Below are 22,830 nucleotides of genomic sequence, written 5' to 3' on the forward strand. Positions count from 1 at the left end.
GTCAGTTCTTTTACTCTTATGCTGTTTTGTGGATCAGGTTTAAAACTACTTATAAACACACACACACACACAGTAACTCCACCAGAGTGCCTATTTCGGGTCACTTTTGCCGGTCCAAGCCCGGATAAAGGAGCAGGGTTGGAATTGTGACATTAAAAAAAACAATAATTGCTAAAAGAAATTTAATTTGTAGTTCTAAATAAATTCTAAATGCATTTAGGACGTTTTTTACTCACTTTATGTCTCTTCCACGATGTTATTTCTCTCTCCAACAACGTAGGTTACAATTACATTAGCATGACAAATTATGCAAATTAGGTGATGATGTCATTTGGCGACTTTTAGGACAGCCGATAGCGATTTTCCTTACTGAGGAGTTGGCAACACTGCACACAACCAGTGTTGCCAACTCCTTAGTAAGGAAAAATCGCTATTGGCTGTCCTAAAAGTCGCTAGAAGTCGCCAGATGACGTCATCACCTAATTTGCATAATTTGTCATGCTAATGTAATTGTAACCTACGTTGTTGGAGAGAGAAATAACATCGTGGACGAGACATAAAGTGAGTAAAAAACGTCCTAAATGCATTTAGAATTTATTTAGAACTACAAATTAAATTTATTTTAGCAATTATTGTTTTTTTTAATGTCACAATTCCAACCCTGCTCCTTTACCCGGGCCTGGACCGGCAAAAGTGACCCGAAATAGGCACTCTGGGAGAGTTACTTTGTGTGTGAGAGTGTGTGTTTAAGTAGTTTTAAACCTTGTGGTCCACAAAACAGCATAACAGTAAAGGAAGAACTGACTGCATTACAGTCAGTGCGGGAGCAGCGGCTTCGCTCATGCGCGATTCATTTGCAGTTTGGACGCACAGGTGTGAAGATCTCCTGCCCTGATAGCAGCTGGGGGAGGACTATCCTCCACCCGTGAGCACTTTGGCACGGGTGAGGCGCCCACGGCAGCACCGCTGCTTGTTGAGAGTAAGAGCGATATGCGTTTTCACGTCAAAAAGTCGTCATAAATAAGTCTCCAATAATACCAGAAAAAGTCGCCAGATTTGTCGCTAGTCGCTTTTTAGAAAAAGAGTCGCTAAGGGGGTCTGAAAACTCGCTAAATATAGCGACAAAGTCGCTAAGTTGGCAACACTGCACACAACACTCCTCCCTCTCAAAGCACCCCGCTGAACCGGCCCTGCACTCTGACAACAAGCCCCACCCCCCACGGTTGTTATGACTCTCAGACAGGTTTGTTCTATCCTGACATCTGATCTAACGTGTTTCTCACGCTAACAAAGCCGTGGGCCTATAAGAAGCCCCGCGAGCTCGGTCTCCTGTGCCGACGGGTCCAGCAGACGCAGCATGGGTAAGTGTCTGCGCTCATTGTCAGAAATGTGAGAAATAAATGTATAAACTGCTGAGCGTCCTGTGGGCAGACCGTGTGCATGCACACAGCTCCCAAACAAACCTCAGGTTTATGTCTTTCTTTATATTTCCAAGTATTTGTATTTTTTTTATTACCTCAAATGAAGAAAGATTTTCAGGTTGGTCGATAATGGATCACTGTAGGATGTAAAATAGAGTAATGAATTAATACACCACACACTGGGTGTTCTCACATTTGCTTATTGGTTAAAGTGGAAGGAAAAACAAAATTGGAGGCTTCGTGTTTCTTTTTTTATTCTCTCGGACTTCTGAAGCTGTGCATGAAATAAAAAAATAAGCTAAAAACAAAACAAAGGAATGTGTTTTTGTTCTTATATCCAGATGGACGAGGAGGAATTTATAATTACAGAAATCCTGCGGTCAGCCTGCTGCGACTTAAACGTTATTTACAGGATTTTCTGCTTCCTGTCTTTTGTATTTAGAAACGCTATTTAAAGCTCGATTGTGTCGGACAAGCTGTGCGTCTGTGTTTACTGTGGAAGAGGAAATGTTTCTGATAAACATCCAGATTTAAATTTGAACTCTTTTCATTTTTTTCATTAGTTTGTTCCAATTTTCATATTTTGAGCAACACGATAAAGAAAGTCATCAAACTTGATTTCAGCCTCAAGGTTTAACAGCTCTGTGTGTGTGTGTGTGTGTGTGTGTGCGTGCGTGTGTGTGTGTGTGTGTGTCAGCTCAGAAGACCGCTCTGATCGTTTACGCCCACCAGAGTCCGGCTTCGTTCAACGCAGCGGCTCGAGACGTGGCGCTGCAGGAGCTGAAGCTGCAGGGATACGAGGTCGTCGTGTCTGACCTGTACGCCATGAACTTCAAAGCCAGTGCCACGCGGGATGACATCATCGGTGACCCCCCCACACGGGGAACACACACACACACACACACAACTATTGCTTGTTTCATCATCAGTGCTTTACAGTTTTTTTCATCTTTTTATTTTTAAATCAGAGCAGAGAGCAGGAGCTCATCTTGTTTGTACATTTAACCTTTCATGACTTCAGATGCTGCGAGACAGAGATGACTGCAGGCGTCTCTCTGAGCTCACGTTGCATCTGTCAGTCAGTTTTTGGCCTTTTTTGTGCTTCGTCTGCGTTCAGCTGACATATTTATTCTTTGTTGTTTTGTGTCTTTGGGCACGTTTTGAGCCGAGCTTCATCTTTCTGATTGTCAGCAAATCCTGGGAAAACACCAACTCAAGCTTTAACGCTGCTCTCTGTGTGTCTCTCAGTTTGTGGTCCATCACCTCACCTTTAAATCCTCACCTTCAAATCTGTGTAAATATTTAAAGTGAAGGAAACATACCTTGGTCTGATTCGCAGGCTAATCATTTCTTTGTCTGCTGTAGTCTGCTCTTTAATGCTGTAGTGCTCAGACTGGGCATGCTCTGCAGCTCCTCATGGTGACACATCTTCTGTGTGCAGTGGACACCAAAGAGGAAGCTGAAACTTTAAGACACGTCTCCCGGTGAAAAACAGCCCCTGTGCGCCCTGAACTATCATCAGAACTTTTAATGATTGGACTCATTGCCATGTGACTCTTGCTAACCTCGCCTTCATCACCTCATCAAACACTTTGAAACTACCCACCAAACGGCTCTGCTGCCTCAGCTTTGCACTCAGACCTTAGATGCTGACCTGAAGGGATGTTTCAGGGTTTCTTCAGTTTTCTCAGGACTATGTGAGATTTGCCTTGTGAGATCTCCCCTCACAAGCATCACATGTGTTAATAAATTATGGCCTTTTATGGGTATCAGTGAAATAACTCTCAAAGGTTTGTTTTATATAGAAAAGGTGCCTCTGGGTTGAAAACACCCAATTAAAGTGAACCGATAAAACCTCCCAGTGAGATTCTGACTGAGTGTGTTGTGTTCAGGTGATGTGAGGAACTCTGAGCATTTCCAGTACGGAGAAGAGACCATGCACGCCGGGATGGAGGGCCGTCTCAGCGAAGACATCGTAGCTGAGCAGCGCAAAGTAACAGACGCCGAACTCATCATCTTCCAGGTCAGAGGTCACTAAAAGCTGCAGTTATTGAGTGTCACAACTTCCCATTGCATGATGAGTAACCTCTCCATCGTGTCCACAAACACAAGTGAGCCCACATCCTGGATTGTCCTGAGAATACAGAGATTAGTTCCATTTTTAATGGTTTGTAATGTTCAGCTTCTGTGTTCTAAATTCAACAAGCTCCTTAAATCGCCCTGCTCATCGGGAATGTTGTTGTTCTTCTGAAAGATTATTCCTGAGGCGGATTCATGAAAGGTCAGAATATTTAAAGTGAAGCAGAACACAGACTAATAAAACCGCCATCTGAGCAACATGAAGTAAAGTGGTTTTAGAAATAAATTTAGATTTAAATAGGATTTAGATTTTAGCTAGCTGTCGTATCTCTATTGCAAATAAAATTCTCAAAATCCTCCAAACCCGGAGCTCCGCCTTCTCGGACGGTCTGTTAGTACAGTGACCTCACAGCAGCCATATTTTTGGTGAATTTTTCAGGTGAAGCTAGCGGCCGGCTAGCTGCTGCGGCCGGCTAGCTGCTGCGGCCGGCTAGCTGCTGCGGCCGGCTAGCTGCTGCGGCCGGCTAGCTGCTGCGGCCGGCTAGCTGCTGCGGCCGGCTAGCTGCTGCGGCCGGCTAGCTGCTGCGGCCGGCTAGCTGCTGCGGCCGGCTTAGCCAGAGGTCCCTTTACTACGGTTCGCAGCCGCGGACCTTCAGTAATAGTAATAAATCACATTCATGTAGTTGTAAACAGCATGATAATATATTAAGTTGTGGTGGACCACTAGAGGGCTCCACTCACACCCAGTGTTGAGGAAGTGTGTTGCTGTGTTTTGTGGCGCGATGTGTTCAGTTGATTTTGGAGAGGAATCAAGAAGGAGTGAGAACTGAGAGCTCTGTGTCGTCCATGCTTACCTCCACAAAGTAATCCAAAGTATTCAGAATACGTTACAAAATACATTTTGGGGCCTGTATTCTGTAATCTGTAGTGGGACACATTTTAAAAGTAACCTTCCCAACACTGGTTATAGAAACATTCTTCCATGTACAGAGACCAGCTACCAGGCTGTAAACATGTTTGTTTCTGTTGTAAAGTTTTAACATGGAAGTCTATGGGGACTGACTCACTTCTGCCTCTGCTGGACATTAGGGGAACTGCAGCTTTTAGTACAGGCATGTTTGCGTCTTTGGAAATGCTTGATGTAAAAGAGTGTTGAACTAGAAAATGACTGAGAATAATAAAACTCTGAATGGTATTAATACAACATTATTTTTCCTTCTGTAGTTTCCTTTGTACTGGTTCAGTTTTCCCGCCGTCATGAAGGGCTGGATAGACAGAGTGCTGTCACAGGGCTTCGCTTTCTCCCTGGAAAAGATGTACGATAACGGGATATTCAAGGTACGTTTCAGCAGAGAACATCAAATCATTAGAAGGATGCAACAAATAACACAACCAACTCCATTAATATCAGTCTGGATTTATCGATTCAACCTACATTTAGGTGGGACAGTCAGGTGATGCGCTCATGTGTCAGAGATGAAAAGCAAAAGACAACAAAGGAATTTCTGTGCATATGTTTGAAAATTATTGGAAAACTTGGTGTTGATAAAATAAAGAGCTTTTCTTTGTGGACGTGTTTTGTTCTGGTTATCCAACACTATGTTATATTTCCTCTAAGGATAAAAAAGCCATGTTGTCGTTCACGACCGGAGCAGCTCCGACGATGTTTCAGCCTGACGGCATCAACGGGGACATCAACGTCACCCTGTGGCCTCTGCAGGTGAGACACCTGAGAAATAAACTCAAAACAAAGACCAAGAATTCACAACTTACTACAAGCATAGTAAATTATATAATTAATTGGCATGCACAACTATGCAGTAAGATGAGAAGTCAAAACATTAAGGCAACATCATGAACCAGAACACACAAAACAAAGTTCTTAGGAGGAAAATCAAAGACTCAATAATGCTGCAACAAATCAAACAAAAGAATTAAAAACTTCAAACTGCAGAATAGTAACAAACTCAGAGGATCCACTGTAATCCTAATCTCACATACAGAAACCTGTTGGAGACAGATGTTGTTTACATTCCTCAGTTATTAAATGTCGCAATTTTATCAAATCCACTGGAGCCTCTCAGTCACACACCAGCTGATGGATGTGGTACGGCGTCAGGGAGACGGGCCTGGCCCTCAAAGCTCTTTTTTTTTTTTTCAATGTGTATGGTTATTGTAGTGAAGGGGCATATTTTGTCCCAAAGGATCATCTTATTCTGATCCTAACAAGCTGCAGCACGCACAGGTACAAATGTGATTCAGTGTCTCAGCTGATAAAACTGTGATAAACCGCTGAAGCTCCTCCAGTGTTTCAAAGCTGACTTTGTCCTCATCCGTTGGCACATTTACCGCCGTTATCAGCTGATACAAACAGACAGTCAGCCGCCTCCTCTGACAGGCAGGCTCGTAGAGCTGAATAGAAATAATTTGTTGACTGCTGAGGGGCCCAGTGTAAGATAAAGGAGCGCCTCTAATTCATGCAAAGCTACAGTAGGAAAGTCCAAGGAAAAAAATATGAAGCTATAACTGAGCATCAGGAGTCTTTGAAAAGCAGCAACACTGCTGATGTGGGTGTGATTACATAAAAAGAGATAAGAGCCAGTCACCGAGCTGTTGGTATGTGCAGTTCAAAAGTTCAAAGTTCTTTTGGGACTTTTGTTTCTCTCTTTTTATCAAATAACAGAAGCTGAAGGTAAACATAAACAAAACTGACTCAAAGCAGGAACCCAGAATACAGAAAATCCATGAAGTGAATGAGAACAAGCATCAGATGATGATAAGACTGGGGCTACGTCCACACGTACACGGGTGCTTTTGAAAACGGAGATTTTCCGTTTTCATTTTAAAAAATAATCCCGTCCACACGTAAAGGCAGAAATGGAGGAAAACGCTGCTAGGAACATGCCAAAGCAACAGGTGGCGCTATATTCCTAACCGTGTAGAAATGTTGGCCAATCAGAAGTCTAGAAGCCTCGGTGGGAAAAGTAAACAAAGCTGGGGCATAGAAGCAGAACCGAGTCGTATGTGTGGAGGGACAGTAACTGTGTGTGTATATGTAAGTATTTAAACACTGCAGAGAGAACAAGTAACAGTATTGTAGAAATTAATTTCACCGAAACAATAACGTGGCGCACAGTGTGACGTCAAAAAAGGCGCACACCTTTGACGCTGCGTTTTCTCCGTTTTTCTCGTCCACACGTAAATGCAAAAACCGAGTTTTAGAAAATATCCACCCTGGCCGGATTTTTTAGAAATCTCCATTTTCAGTGACCGAAAACGCCGTTTACGTGTGGACGAAAGGTGCAAACGCATAGAAAATCTGCGTTTTCAAAAATACCCGGGTATGTGTGGACGTAGACTGGGAGGCCAACAGCTGACGGTTAATGATTGGAGTGAAAACAGCTAGGTAACAAGAAACAGGTGAAAATAATCAAGGAAATAAAGAGCTACCAAAATAAAACAGGAAATGACTGAGCACAGAGACAAAACCCTAACACAATTAAAGTTGATAAAGAAGGGCATAAGATGGAAAGCTACACAAATAACAAACCCAAAGATGAATGCTTGTGGAATAATCTTCCTCCCTCTTCCTGCTCTTGTTTCTTCCAGAATGGGATTCTGTACTTCTGTGGATTTCAGGTTCTGGCTCCTCAGATTTTCTGGAGTCCGGCTCACAGTCCCCCAGCTGCACGAGCCGCGATGCTCGAGGGGTGGCGGACTCGACTCAAAGGACTACTTACAGAAAGTCCTTTGAGCTTTGCCCGCTGTGAGCTCTTTGACCTCAGCTTTCAGGGAGGATTCTTACTTCGGCCGGAAGTGAAGGCGGAACTAGCGACGCAGCCTCTCGGCATCTCCACAGGACACCACCTGGGGAAGCCGCTGCCGCCCGATAACCAGACCAGAGCGGCCACAGCGGAAGACGAACGAGGCCACGGGAAGAAGGCGTGTGCCTCCATTCGTACAGTGTAATTCACGTGTGGTTTTAGACACGTTTACTGAAGTTTGAATAAAACTTTGTATTAAAGCACTTATTTTGGTGCCGGAGCATTTTCTTTTTTTAGAATATCTGAACACAGAAAAGCTTTTACTCTAAAAAATATTCTGTCTTCATAAACATGAAGCAATACATTTGATGAAAGTGTAACTGAAATGTATGAAATAAAAGTTTTATGTATTCAAAAAATCATCAAAGAAATTATGCTTGATGTAAAGTGAATGTATCCTAATCAAATAAAGTTTATTTTACCAGATTTCATTAAATGTAACATTTTAAGTTGCACCCACCTGCTTTTATATAACTGAATTACTTAATGCCAGCTTTTTAAAAATATTGTTTTAGTGAGTCAGCTTTTGGAAAGGTTTTAAAAATCCCAGATGTATTCATGCCTTTGGTTTTTATTTATTTTGTAAAACTCTAAAGCAGGAATGTCAAACATAAAGTTTGTGGGCTGAATGGGTATAGAAAAGACGCCATACCCAGGGCACAAGTTATTGAGCTTTTATTTGTATTTTCAGATTTTTACAAATTATTTTACTGACAAAGACCTTGCCCAAAGCCAGTAATAGATAGAAAAACAGAAAAATTATTTTTTTTAAAAAATTCAATTATTATTTTCATCTTTAAATATAAACTTTTAGTTAGTCCAAAATTCAGGACAGTCTTGGCAAAAAGCTACCAGAGCTTTTTCTGTATGTCCATGATGTAAAATGAGTTTGACCCCCCTGTTATGTAAGGTTCAGGACAGATTAGTTCTGTTACTCGAATAAAACCAGAAGAGAAAAAAAGCAATGACACGTTTCTGATTGCAACACCTCCAGAAGCAGAATTACCAAGGCCATGGGTTTGTAGTTGGAGGCTGTGCTCTGGATCTCTCCTTTCAAAGCAAAACAGGAAGATAGATATTTATTCATTTATATCTTAATATCAATTAATTGTTGTAGAAGTCTTAGCCCTGCCACGACATCATAAAACATTCTTAATACTCAGCATTTGATAACGAAAGTAATGGTTGCATTTAAGGGATTCAAACTGCGCATGTCTGTGGGGACAACGCTGTAATGCTGGTTGTGTTTATGTTGTAGCGAGGAGGAGGAGGTATGACTGCGCATCATTACGGGGGGGGAACAGTGCATAAACTACCATGTGAGATGTTAATATCGGCTTATACATACAGTGAAATGGAAACATTTAATCTTACTTAGGTCTTATGTGGTTATTAGCCTAGTTACGATGCATTTCGCCATTGCTTGTTCGTTATTATTACGTTTACAGAGCGAAAGAGTCGACGTTTCCGTCTTTCTCTCCCCCCTTTACATGGCGGAATGGTAGGGGCCTTGGTGACGTCACGGGCTGGGCGGGGCTCAGTAGGCTGATCGTGAAGAAGAGGATTGTTGCTGTTGTTGTTGTTGTTGTGTAGCTGGAGCGCTGGGAGTTGCCGAGCCGTGTGTTCGTTTGTGATTAAAACTGAGAGGACAGCGAGCGGGAAGATTGTTGAGCCCCAAATTTAACCGTGAGTCGCGTTTACAGCCCGCTGCACCGACGAGAGGAGCCCGGAAACGGCAAACATGAAATGGATGTTCAAAGAAGACCACTCTTTGGGTAAGAATGGAGGCGACGTTCTGATTAGTGAAGAAAAATAGTTATGAGTTGTTATTATTATGTTATAAAAGTCTAGCTGTTTATTCTTCCGTATGGGAGTTAATGTGGGCTTTAAAGTTTCTAAGGTGTCGCTGGTAAACGGGCCCTGCGGGGAGCCGGGCCTGCCCTCCAGGCTTTTGTCCATAGAGGAGCCAGCGATCCATTAACGGGGACATACAGGTGTAAATGTTGATGTCCGCTCCTGTTAACGTTAATTTTTAAACCCGTAGTATTAAAGCCGTGTACTGGGCTCGTGGAGGCGGACAAACCATCGTGTCTTTGTTGTTAACACGACGACCCAGTTTCAGGCTAATCGTGTATACTGGCTCAGCGAGTTGCTAGTCGGGCCTCGCCTCTGCTCGCAGTTCATCAGCAGCTGGATGACCAAACAGCTCGAACACTGCGGGCCAGCCGCATGCAACACAGCTGGAAACATCTGTGTAGACATGTGCTGAGGTGCTCAGTTACAGCTGAAGTACAGTAAAGTAAATCAAGGTAATCAGGAAAACTCACTTAGTGAAGTGCAGGAGGAGTGCAGGAGCACCTTCCCTGTGATTGTGTTACTGTAATATAATCTTATATCCATTAATTTCACATAAAAATGTTGTATTATTCTATAATTACGCAATTGTAATAAATATTGTGTAAGTTGACTTCTGCCAGTGGTTGAAACTTATCATGAAATATTATTTGTAGGATTTAAAATAGTACAAATGTTGTCTGCGTTAAGAAAGACAAGCACATGTTGGTGAAGGCCCCCCCCCCCCCCCATTGATTTAGGTTAAAAAAATCAGTGGTAACTTTTTTGTGTCATTTATTAAATGTTGTTATAATAAAAGCTTAAGAAAGTATTTATGGTTCTTTCTTTCAAGCTAGCACTATTTAGGGTTTGTAGTGACCATTAACCTGTCCACCATTTTGCCATTGTGATGCTGTAGGGTGGCGTGAACAAGGCCCCACAGAGTCACACGGTCCTCGGTCAATGAGGGGCCTGGTTGGAGGTTTACGGTACACGGTGCTACCTGTATGGACCTTCCTGCGATTGCTTAGGTCGCTACACGTCGCCGCAGTCGCTGTTTGGAAGGAAGATGCTGACATGTCTGGAAATGCTCGCTAATTTCTAGCTGTAAAAATGAGAAAAATGCAAAACACAAAAGCACTTTGTGTTTCACTACAGTCCAGGAAGTAGTTAGCGAGGGTTTGCAGATAATTCAGTATCTTCCATGCAAACTAGAAGCAACTGCAGCAATTAGCATGTCTGTGGCGGCCAACTGTGAAACCTGAACAGGCGCTCAGGGCACCCCCGGTGCTTCCTGTGAAAGATAAGATGTGGTTGCCGCGCGCTGTTTCAGCCAGCTGACCACAAACCGCGATAAGGATTTTTGTCCATTTGTGCTCATTCATCTTTAATTTATGTGACATAGTGAAAACGAATGATCTGAAGGAAACGGAGCTGTTGAACTGTTAGAAACGAGAGTCATTATTTTACTTTAGTGCAAATATTTGCCAGAATAAATACTTGCAGGAATGCATGCAGCGTGATGTCACAGAGGCAACGTGGTGATGTTTTATTAAAGGTTCAGTGCCTGCACGTTCTTCTTTTGAGTGAGCGGATCGAAGGTGTTCGGGCGGTCAGAGGTGGTGTTAACTGACAACAACTCCACCGTCAGATATCGATCTCTGTCATAATCAGCAGCAGGAGGTGCTGAGAGCTGTCTGAGGAACTCCTCACATAACCACCAGGGACCTAAAGACTTAAACTGAAGAAGTCAGCTGCTTTTTTTGAAATGTAGCTTTTATTGATCATTTAGGAAGGCTGATAATATTTGGTACATGTAAACAAGCTGCTGAAGCTAGCCTCCACACCACAGGGGGCGCTGCAGGGAGCAAAAGCTTGCCTTTGCATTTAGAAAGTTACTGAAAACCTTTTTTCACTGATTGAAGTGGACTTAAATCTGCATTTGTTAAACCCTGTCACATATCCACTGCTCCTGGTGGATGTTCACATGAAACAAGGCTCTGTATGAGATAAAGAAGGCTTATTTTGAACTGTGAATCATGCAAAGCCGTTGGGCAATAATATAAATATGTTGAATTAAGTTGAACATTTGATTGCAATGAATAGCGGCTCTTTGTAATGTCTGTTTTTTGTTATTTGCTGCTTATAATTTGCATCCGTTTGATCGTTATTGTAGTTTTCTGTCTTTTTAATCATGTTTTTTTCTGTGGTTTAATCAAGTGAGAACTCAGAGTCAGTTTCTTGTTTCATTATTGTTAAAATAATAATAATTTTCTTCATAGTTTCATTTTGGTTAACTTTCATTTTTTTTATTTCACTTGGAAACAGCCCGAGGTGGCGAGAAACACCCGTCAGACTAACCGGCGTGTTTCTTTGTCTCCTGCAGAACATCGATGCATAGAGTCAGCCAAAATCCGCAACAAGTACCCTGACCGCGTCCCGGTGAGTGAGCGCGACGACGCGTGGGCGGCTGCTTCTGCAAGTCGGCCAGTTCGCCGATGATGAAATGTGTGTGTTGTTGCGTTCAGGTGATCGTGGAGAAAGTGTCGGGATCACAGATCGTGGACATCGACAAGAGGAAGTACCTGGTCCCCTCTGACATCACAGTGGCCCAGTTCATGTGGATCATCAGGAAACGCATCCAGCTGCCCTCGGAGAAGGCCATCTTCCTGTTTGTGGATAAGACGGTGCCTCAGTCCAGGTGAGCTCGGCCTTTCAGAGGAGCTCGCTGTCTGATTTTTATATTATAAAGTAAAGTAATGAGATGTGAAATGACCTCGCTCTGTAACTTCAGGTCGTGTGAGGGTTGAAGGGTTGAGGGCCGCCACCATTAACCGTTTCAGTTTCAAAGGTCTTCAGATTAAAGACATCATATCTATGATCTTTAATTTTCCATTAATCTGCTCGGCTTTTGGAGGACGAATGATTAAAGACAGGAAGATATTTAATCTGCTGCAAAACACAACAGATGAAAACTGTAAATCTTCCGTCATTCATTTAATACTGTATTCATTCAGTTTTGTCATAATGCTGCACGTCTCAGTGTTTCAGTGTTAGTGGGTCAGTTTCCACTTGCTGGGTTTTGATAATCGATTTATCGATTAAAATCGATTCTGGCTTGGATAACGTAAAATCGATTCATTAAATCCTGAATCGGTTTTTTAATATTAATTTATTTTGCCTGAAACCAGAATCTCAGGTTAAACCTCACAACATTTCAACAACCACCAAACAGCTAAAACAGTAACTGAGAGCAGGAACACGGATTCTGCACAAAGACGTAAACACAAAGCTCGGATCAGGATCAGTGAGATGTCGCCTTTCTCACCCGACGGCACGGACACGGTCGGGGCTGAAAGCCGACAGCTCGCTGATTCTGATGTTTCGGCAGGTCGAGCTTTGTGTTTACGTCCATTTTGTGCTGATTCTGAAGCTGTTAGTTTGATGTCTCTCCAACCAAAATTCACCAAACCAGCAGCAAAAGAAGATCCAAACTACGCTTCACATAAACATCGTCATGAATTCACTCTGACTTTTGCTGTTTTGCTTCCACCAGGATAAAATCACACTTCATGCACAGCTCTCTCTCTCTCTGTACTTCAACAACAGTTTCCCATCTAAAAATCAGTTTTCTGCATTATTCGCTTGCTTGTTATCTGTAAACGGCGCTGTAAACAAGTCTACCGTTGTTTACAGGCTGTCGGTCGCTCTTCATGTACTAGTGTGCATCACTTGGGCGATCGTGGCTCTAGAGTCGGGAGTTCGTCTTGTAATCGGAAGGTTGCCGGTTCGAGCCCCGGCTTGGACAGTCTCGGTCGTTGTGTCCTTGGGCAAGACACTTCACCCGTTGCCTACTGGTGGTGGTCAGAGGGCGCCAGTGTCCGGCAGCCTCGCCTCTGTCAGTGCGCCCCAGGGTGGCTGTGGCTACAATGTAGCTGCCATCACCAGTGTGTGGATGTGTGGATGACTGAATATGTAAAGCGCTTTGGGGTCCTTAGAGACTAAGTAAAGCGCTATATAAATACAGGGCGTTTACGCCTCCAAATGTTCACATATTTCTGGTGTTATTTATGAAAAAATGCTAACCAGGCGGATTTGTCGGTGTCTTTTCTGCGGTGGATTGTTTTCTTATTTGGCGTTCAGTGACGGCGTTGCGTCTCCCTCCATGTTTCAGCATCACGATGGGGCAGCTGTACGAGAAGGAGAAGGATGAGGATGGCTTTTTATACGTGGCCTACAGCGGGGAGAACACCTTTGGCTTTTAGAGGGAAATAAAAGCTGCCTCCTGACACCCACCCACATCCAATCACAGCCCTCACTTGGCCCCTGGGAGACAGCGAGGGAAATTCAGAGACTGGAACAGACATGGATACGCATCAGGAGACTCCGGCGTGCTTGTCCCGGCTCATGTCTCACCTCCTCTTTACAGATCCAGTGTGTCACATTTCAGTTCCTCTTCGTTTGATGTTGTGATTTGAGTGTTTTCGTAGGAACCTTGATTTACTATTATTATTGATTGTTTCCACCTTTTAAAAGTGACGAGTGAATGACTTTTGCTTTCAGTTGTGCTTTCTTCTTTGAAGATGATATTTAAAAAAATGAATTATTTGACGGTAAGGTAGCTGGATGACCTAACCAATAAAAAGCCAAAAATAAATCCTGGCCACCTTCCTCATTTCTTCAAACTGTGTGTTATTTAATGCAAACAGGGGGTCATGTGACTCTTCAGCTCAAAAGATCCCCATGAGTGTCGCCTCCAGTCGAGGTGTTAACAGATGACACAACAGTTACAAAAAACAAAGAAAAACTGCAACATTGTTACAAATGAGACGAGATTGATGCTGCAGAGAATCATTTGTGTCGTTTCAGACGCTTTTGTTTCCCTGAATGAATGAAATGATCAATTAAAAGTGTATTTTGTATTTACTCAGGTTATCTTTAACTAATATTAACGTGTAACAAATATCCAGAAAAGCTCCCACAGCACTGAGGATGATCCTAACGTCGCGCCGAGGATACGCTCAAAATAATCGGCGTGACGATTCACTGACCTTTGACTCTTTGCTCCTCGGTTTTAGTGCAATCTGATTGTAAAGAGTTGCCGTGGCGCGCTTTAGGAGGAAGTGTCGTTTCTTTCTGTTTGGTGTCATTTATGACTTGTGTTGTGATTTTAACCTTTGATACTTTCAGTCACTTTATTGCAAAACATTCATTCATTTAGTAGTTTTCACTTCCTGTTTAGTTTCTAATCGTGACGTTTTACGCTGCACAAAGTGCAATGAGCTCATGAAGTCGCCGCAGTGATTTCTGGGTAAAACCAAGCAGGGACACATGGAAGTTCATGGAAGCACGTCTGCGTGCTGAGTTCTCATACTTGGTATTAGCCGCTCGAATCAGGAAGCAGACACTCGATATCTGAGTGAGGGTGTGAGAGTGTGGTTACTGACTTCTACGAAAGCAAAGAAGTTTGAACTCAGTACTGAACTCAGCGACTCCTCTTCACTCACTACATTTATTATTTATTATTTTACCTTTTCACAGAGCATTTTAACTCTTTAATGTCACTTTAAATGCTTTAACTTTCTTCTTTTGGAACGATCAAATTCTTCTTATATTATTAACTACGTGTAACTATAGCGGCCTCTGTATGTTTCTCTCTCTTCACTGTGAAAAAACTAAAGAAAATGCATAAAAGTTTACAGCATAAACATCTCAGATGTTTCAAACGTTCCCGTGTTAGCGTCCATAAACACTCAAGTTCGCACAAAAAAACGTCCAAACTAGCATCATTATTTAAGACGGCGGTTCTCAAACTTTTTTTTGCTCCTTTGTTTTAAAAGAAAAATGTTGACCCCCAGGGCGCGCACACATCCTCCAACCACAACCACTCATATTTTGCTCCATTGCGGTTTATTTCACACCTCAAACATTTAGTAAACAACTAAGCAAATACAAGTAACCTGCAATAAATCACAGGCAGTAATAAAATAAACTATTAACTCTTTTACGCTGCGTCCGCACCTACACAGGTGATTTTGAAAACGCAGCTGTTTCATCCACGTAAACGGCGTTTCGAATCACCGAAAACTGAGATTTTTTAAACTCCTTTTTGCATTTACATGTGGACGAGGAATACAGAGTTCATCATGCAACGTCAAAGGTATGTGCCTTTATTCACGTCACGCTGTGGCCACGTTATTGTTTACATGAGATGAACTGCAGAATTGCAGATAGAGACACAATACTGTTAATCTGACTGTCTGCAGGTTTTACATGCAGTTACTGTCCCTCTATTTACAAAGGCAGAGGCGTCACGCTGTGATTATTTTACTGTAGTTATTTTTTTCCTGTGAAATAATATTCAACATTACTATCAATACATTTTTCAAAAAATGCCTCTCTGTGCAAAATGGGTTTAAAAACATAAACAGCTGTGGGATCCTGTTTGTCCCTGATTTGAACCGAGGGAACAAATCGTGGCAGGATCAGCCTGATGTTATTTGTATCCCGCTGTAACTTTACTGTATAAAGAGCAAACATCTCCAAAATGTCAGGAGTAGTTAGTCATTACAACAAGTGTTTGTGAACTAAAAATCAAGAATGTGGGATCCTGTTTGTCCATGATTTAAACAGCCCAGCGCTGCTCCAGACAGAGGGGAAACCAATCCTGCAGGGAGACCTACCTCAGCACTTGTGCAGGTGAAACCAATATTTTCATCATATTTTCTCGTCTTTGGTTTAGAATGAAGTTGGTTTGGAAACATAATCAGCGATGCTTCATCTCCTGCTTTGCGTTTCTGTGGGCGCCCCGTGCTAGCAGGGTCCAAGCGTTTAGTTTTTTTCCTTTTCATACCGCGCCCCCCCCCCCCCCCCCCCCCCCCCCCCCCCCGCCATGGCTCTGCCCCCCACTTTGGGAAGGTCTGATTTAAGACATTTGTAATCATTTCCAAAAAATGTGAAATACACACGAAATCTACAACAGAAACATATAAAACACTTTTATTTAACTTCCTAAAACTAATTCATAATCAATCTGTGTAAAACTGTTTCTGTGTGTATTCTTCTGGTTTCACTTCCTCGAGTAATGTCTGGCTTCTTTCTCTGAATTTTAAGGATACTCGGGTGTAAACAAACCAAACTTCCTCTTTCTCTAAATAACATCTGATCTCTGAGCCGCTGCAGCGCCGCTGCTCGTCTTTGTTTTCATCACTCGTGTCGACAGCTTTGAGTTAAAACTCTGTAGAACGACAAGTCAAATCTTTTACTTTGACAAAAAATGTGCAAAAACGGTGAAACAACAATAAAATTCATCTTTAATTAAATTAAAAAATTTAATTAATTAAAAATAAATGTTAGAAGATGCGGCTGCTGACGGCGAAGACGCAAAGGTCCCAAAAGTATACAGCAAACACTGTTTATTCCAGCTTTGGGTCTTTATGAAAGTGATGTTTGTGATTATTATTATAATATAATATTTTTATAACATGGGTGCATGTCTTCATGACTCACAGCTGCTCTAAATAAAGCAGTCGTGGTAACACCAACAAGCTCAAACAAGGACTCAGTGGGCTTTAAAGAGTACAAAAATAAAGCTTTTATTGTGAAAGGTGGAGCAATAACGAACAGACATTTGAAACTTTCAGTTAGTTTGTTTCTCTCATAAAAAACATCCAAGAAAAAGAAACTTTTAGTTTTAAACTAGAAACATTTCTGTGTGATCATCATTAATCATCATTAATCATCATTAATGATCAAAGTTCTGCAACAGTTCGAAACACATGAGAGCAACAAACAGCTTCTTTGATCATTTCTGGGATTCCACACTCGGTTGTGGGCTTCAGGTGGACGAGACGTTTGTCTTCATTCCTTTAGTGGTTTCAGGCTCCAGAGTGGTGGACGCTGATCTTTTCTTGAATTCTTCCAGATGCATCTGCGCATGTTTCCATTCAGGATCAAGGCAGAACTTCTTCTTCAGAGTAGCGACGCTGTAAGAAACACACGACACACAGTGTCAACGCACACGTCACAACATCGCAAACTGATGCAAAGAAGCTGAAAAATAAGTCACACAGCAGCCAGTTTCATTATTCTTAGTACTTAGTTTTACCAGTCGATGATGAACACAGAAGACGATCAGATTGAGTTTCAGACTGGTGGAGCCCAAACATGGAGCCTGATTTTTCATAATAAGAGCCTCCAGTTCTAACTGCATTTGTGTAAGCCTATTTCACGATTTCACAATAAAACAACAAAAAGATTACTCAAACTTTAGCTGATTATGTATAAAATGATTTACTGCCTTTATTAGATTTTGAAATTTACCCAAACACCAAAATTAAGGTCATGAAAAACTATGGATCAGACATTAAAATGACAAAATCAAAAAATAAGTTCATGTCTCAATCAGAAGACTGAGATTTTTATTTTACCTCTAAAGTCAAAAAGTTCTAAAATCCTCTTTAAGTGCAACTCCTCCAAATTCGATGCCTTGTAAATGAAGTAAAACATCAAAGATATTTAATGCAGGTCAGCCGCGCTCTACATTTCTGCATCTGGACAGAGACCTGCAACACCTGTCACATGACTTCCTGTGTTTACTCACATGATGGCTTTAAGGTTGCAGTCGCTGGTCATCGTCACGTTCGTCACCTTCATCACTGGTATGTGGATTTTATTCGTGACGGCCTGGCAGCATTCGACACCGTTTATCACCATGTCTATAGCGACCGGCACTGTGAACACACACAGAGTTAATACGAGTGCAGCTCAGACTCACAGAGGTCAGAGGTCAGCGGTACTCACTGGCAGAGCTGTGCTTCAGGAAGCAGCTGAGCGTCAGGACTGTGAGAGCCAGCAGAGTCTTCATGGTTCCCGACACAGACAGATGTTCTTCTGTTTGGATGTGCAGGGCTGATGTGCTCTGACCTGCTCTCTGCTCCCTTTATATCCACGTCCACGTTCACGGCTCAGCGCGTTCTAAGAAGCCACGGTTCCCCTTCGGTTCCACTTCTTCTCCTTTCTGACAGGATTCAGAGAAACCCCTTACAGAGGATTTCTTTTTTTAAATGATGCTAAAACCCCCAAAAGAAAATGCAACAAAATCTCATTTTACTTTTAACTGGTGCAAAAATCTGTCTTTGAATATCACATTTGATCTATTTCTCTTTTTTTTATTTCTGTCATTTGTTGTCAATAAATCAGAGAAATAAACTCGGCAGAGCTTTACGTGAAAACTACAAACTGATCGGTCTGTATTGGCAGAACTCATCGACTCGAAAACAACAACAATGACACGACCCTGTTTGAGTAAGTACTCTGGTGACAGTGGGAAGGAAAAACTCCCTTTTAAAAGGAAGAAATAACGGCAGAACCAGGCTCAGGGAGTGCAGTAGTAATGGTAGTATTAGCAGAACAAAGTCACAGTGCTCCAGTCAGCACGACCTCTGACCTGTGAGGTCGGAGCACAGATTACAGATCCCACAGGCCGCACTGCAGCGCTGTGGGGTGACATTGTGAGTTGTGTGGCGGTTTTCACTTCCTCGTCCACTTCCACCAGAAAAAAGCTTCTGTGAATCTGTGTTTCTACTTCCTCGTTGAAGCTCGTCTAGGAGGCAAAAGGAGAGAAGTGAAAGAAAAACAAGCTCAAATGTTTCATCATGAGCTTAAATGTGTTCATTTAACTTCAGAGGGAATTTTATTTTATATGTGTTTGGATTTTCAAAATAATGTACTTCATGTTTTATTTGATCTCATTTTATTTTGGTATTTTCATTGTGTCATACATTAATTGATTTACTTAACCTTCTGTAAAACTTCAAAGTCCTACCCTTTCGTGGTCCTCGGGACCAAAAATGGTCCCGCCCCAAAAAGTGCTCTAAAAATGTTATATATCAATATTGTTTTCCACTTTAAATGAGTCAGTCTTTTAAAACTACTTCTGCTTAAAATATCCACATCAAGTTTTAATTATATTTTCATTGTTTTAACCCTTTAAATCCCAGTTTGGGTACATGAGCGCTAGGGCTGGGTATCGTCACTGATTTCTAGAATCGATTCAATTCCGATTCACAAGGTCCAGAATCGATTCGAGCCACGATTCGATTTAATTCGATTCGATTCGATTCGATTCACTTCGATTTGAATATGGGAAATTTTATAATTCAGATCAGTACATTTACATATTTTTGTATCTATAAAAAGGAAGCTGACACACGCAAGACTTTATCAAAGGTGTGAGCGTCACAGCAGAGGCCTTTGTGCCAAAGTAGCTGAAGATAAAACACAGAAACACATGAAAGTGATTTTTCCTGGCCTGGGATTTTATAAAAATATTCTGCAGTACATCAAAAACGAAAGAAAACCATTAATCAACACATGAACATTACCTCTGAAGTTACAGCTGTTTTATTAGAGACATGGCTAAGCGTTTTGCATTTTGCATAATTTTAAAAAGTTTAAATTTGTTCAGCATTGAACAGCAGAAATTAGGTTCTTTTCGAAAGTATATAAAACGGAAAGAAAAAAAAGTCGGCCGATAGCGCTGTAAACAACGGTAGACTTGTGCGTAACAAGCAAGCGAATAATGCAGAAAACCATACAGAGAGAGAGAGAGAGAGAGCTGTGCATCATGGTAGAAGCAAAACAGTAAAAGTAAGAGTGAATACATGACGACGTTTATGTGAAGTGTAGTTTGGATCTTCTTTTGCTGCTGGTTCGGTCAATATTGTTTGGAGAGACATCAAACTAACAGCTTTACAATCAGCGCATAAAGGGCGTGAACACAAAGCGCGGACCCGCCGACAGATCAGAATCAGCGAGCTGTCGGCTTTCAGCCCCGACTGTGAGAAATTCGACATCTGATTCTGATCCGCGGGTCGCGCTGTGTGTTTAAGTCTTTGTGCAGAATCCGTGTTCCTGCTCTCATTTACTGTTTTAGCTGTTTGGTGGTTGTTGAAGTTTTGTGAGATTTCACCAGAGATTCTGACATTTCGGGCAAAATAAATTTATATTAAAAAATCGATTCAGGATTTTAATGAATCGATTTTACGTTATCCAAGCCAGAATCGATTTTAATCGATAAATCGATTATAAAAACCCACCCCTAATGAGCGCCCTGTTTTTTAACAGAAAAAAAAAATATATATATATTTTCCATAAAATACATTTAAAGTAATATTTGATTGTTATTATAATTAGGCCTTTAGATGGTCCAAAGATTGGCACCAACATTCATTTTGATCCATTATTATTTTTTGTGCAGGAGCACATTTTAAAAAATCCATCCTTTTGGTCCCGCCCTAAAAAGTGCTCTAAAAATGTTGTATATCAATATTTTTTTTCACTTTAAACGAGTCAGTCTTTTAAATAAACTTCTGTTTGCTGTGACACATCAACTTGTTTAAAACTAGAAAACATATTTTTTCCTCAGTGGTGTTTGACACCATGATGCTCTTTGTGTTTCTTTTTGGGTCGTGACTCTATATATTTAAAAATGCACGTGCTAATATTGCACCTGTGTGTTTAAATGTGCTTTGTAATAAATCAGGGACAGTACATTATGTGAATGTTTGGAATATACCTGCTGAAATATGATATACAGCCTCTCCACAGTGAGGGAAACAAACACATGACCTGCATTTTGGTGCAACAAGCAGTTTCCTTTCTTTTAGTCTGAGCCTATCAGTGCTGCAATCAACTCACTCAACAGAAGAGAACAAGAATAGAATAGAATAGAATAGAATAGAAAGAACAAAAGGACCGGTCCTGCTAAATGTCACACGCAGGTGACGCCGCCCCATCTCACATTGTTCGTCAGAAAGCTTTTTCTGAAAAAACGGGACTGTTGCTTGCTTTGATTGGACCGCAGCCCGGCTCGCTGAAGCCGAAGCCCTAAAAGCTGTGTCCCGGTTGCTAAGGTGTTGAGTCACCCAGAATTCACTGTTTGCATTAGTGATGCTGAGTCATAACACGAGGAAACTCCGTCCTTCCAGTGGTGATTAAAGGGATGTGCGTCTGCCAGGAAAGTAGGAAGTGAATAATAGAGCGAGACATCAGATCCACGAGGAAAATGAACCAGATCTGCGTCTTTAAGCAGTCAGGTTCATTTTCCTGCATTTATTCAGTTTTCATTCTTATCTTTGGAAAGAGATAAGCAGCAGCTTTGCTAGGAAAACTGGCAAGTCCCGTTTTTCCTCAGTGGGAAACAGAAATTTTTCATCTCTGTGTAATTCCTGGAGACCAGGCTGCGTGACCCCCCCCCCACCCCACCCTGTTTCATTTTAATCATTTAATAACTGAAATACCAAAGATCCAAATTAACCAGACTGCTGCTATCAGCCTATTTCAGCTTGACTGACTCAGAGAAATGTGAAGCTGTGAAGCTGAAAGAACAAACCGAGCAGTCAATCGGTCGCCCGGACTCTCGTGTTCAAATGTCCAAACTTACAGCAGAAATAAACATGTCATGTGGGGACGTGACACAGCTATAAAAACTGTTTCAGTCTCTAAAGATAATCCCGCTTCCATAACAGCAGGCACACTGCACCACCTTTTCTCCAACAGGCTTCATCAGGGCCAGACTTAGGGAAGGGCAGCTGTGTGCTTACACCCCAGGACAGAGAGAAGACAAAACTTAAGGACATACTGCAGCCTTCAAAATAGAGACAGTGTCTGTCTCCTAAAGAGGGGCCTGAAAACTGAAGGCTCTGCCTCCCATTCTACTTTTAAATACTGTAGGAACAACAAGTAGGCCTGCAGAGCGAGAGCGAAGTGCTCTAATAGGGTGATTTTGGATTGGCTGGAGTCTTTTGAAAGAACTTTAAGGATAACAAACTTCATGTCAAAATGGGACACGCCCCCTAGGGTGGTTGAGCAAGCAAAGATCCTGTGGGACAGATACAGACGGACAAAATGTGGTGGCTAACCAACCAGACATAATGGTGGAAGACAAGCAGAGGAAGACGGCCGTAGTGATCGATGCAGTGATACTGAATGACAGCAACATCAGGAAGAAGGAACACGAGACGCTTGAGAAGGACCAAGAGCTCGAGAAGATGTGGAGGGTGAAGGTGACGGTGCTCCCAGTGGTAGGGACCCCCAAACTGGGCAAGTGGCTCCAGCAGATCCCAGGAACAACATCGGAGACCTCTGTGCAGAAGAGCGCAGTCCTGGGAACAGGAACAGCTCAGATACTGTGCAGGACCCTCGAGCTCCCAGGCCTCTGGTGGAGGACCCGAGCTTGAAGGATAGACCGCCCGCAGGGGTGAGAGGGGAGTTTTATTCATATTTCCATTTTATTTAGATTTACAAGTTTAGATTGTCAGTTATTTTTATTTTATTTAAATTTGTCCTTTTAGTGTAGTTTGAATGAACTATAATAACCTGGTTAGGCAGCCTGCAAAACCTGTATTCTCTCTAATGGCCAGCAGGGGGCGAGTCCACTGCTGCAAAGACTCAGATTACACAGGTCTCCAAAAAACAAAACAAATTTCAGCTGCATGGGATGTTTCGGGTAAATTGTATGTTTTTTAGGATGCTGAATCCAAAAATGATCTCCATTTCCCTCCATCACGTTCAGTTTTTTGCAGAACACGAGGAGTTTACATTAAAAAAAGCACAACAGCGATGAAAAATATCAATAATTTAACTATGCACACTTTTTCTGAGACTCTTTA

General features: G+C 42.0%; 3 protein-coding genes across 3 annotated transcripts; 2 read left to right on the top strand and 1 right to left on the bottom strand.

The window, feature by feature from the left end:
• Positions 1–1,204: 1,204 nt before the first annotated feature.
• nqo1 (NAD(P)H dehydrogenase, quinone 1) lies at positions 1,205–7,527 on the top strand. The gene is made up of 6 exons (XM_085164736.1): positions 1,205–1,361; positions 2,119–2,286; positions 3,314–3,444; positions 4,725–4,838; positions 5,119–5,220; positions 7,110–7,527. The coding sequence occupies exons 1-6, from the start codon at positions 1,358–1,360 to the stop codon at positions 7,467–7,469; spliced, it is 879 nt and encodes a 292-aa protein (XP_085020862.1). The 5' UTR covers positions 1,205–1,357; the 3' UTR covers positions 7,470–7,527.
• Positions 7,528–8,859: 1,332 nt separating this feature from the next.
• Positions 8,860–13,556, top strand: LOC146526262 (gamma-aminobutyric acid receptor-associated protein-like 2). Its single transcript, XM_085164784.1, has 4 exons — positions 8,860–9,099; positions 11,544–11,599; positions 11,686–11,858; positions 13,332–13,556. The coding sequence occupies exons 1-4, from the start codon at positions 9,066–9,068 to the stop codon at positions 13,420–13,422; spliced, it is 354 nt and encodes a 117-aa protein (XP_085020910.1). The 5' UTR covers positions 8,860–9,065; the 3' UTR covers positions 13,423–13,556.
• Positions 13,557–16,508: 2,952 nt separating this feature from the next.
• Positions 16,509–18,081, bottom strand: LOC146526263 (uncharacterized). The gene is made up of 3 exons (XM_085164809.1): positions 17,960–18,081; positions 17,760–17,889; positions 16,509–17,142 (listed from the first exon to the last, which is right to left on the bottom strand). The coding sequence occupies exons 1-3, from the start codon at positions 18,021–18,023 to the stop codon at positions 16,995–16,997; spliced, it is 342 nt and encodes a 113-aa protein (XP_085020935.1). The 5' UTR covers positions 18,024–18,081; the 3' UTR covers positions 16,509–16,994.
• Positions 18,082–22,830: the final 4,749 nt, after the last annotated feature.

The sequence above is a fragment of the Neolamprologus multifasciatus genome, chromosome 1 (assembly GCF_963576455.1).
Source record: "Neolamprologus multifasciatus chromosome 1, fNeoMul1.2, whole genome shotgun sequence".
Classification (NCBI taxonomy): domain Eukaryota; kingdom Metazoa; phylum Chordata; class Actinopteri; order Cichliformes; family Cichlidae; genus Neolamprologus; species Neolamprologus multifasciatus.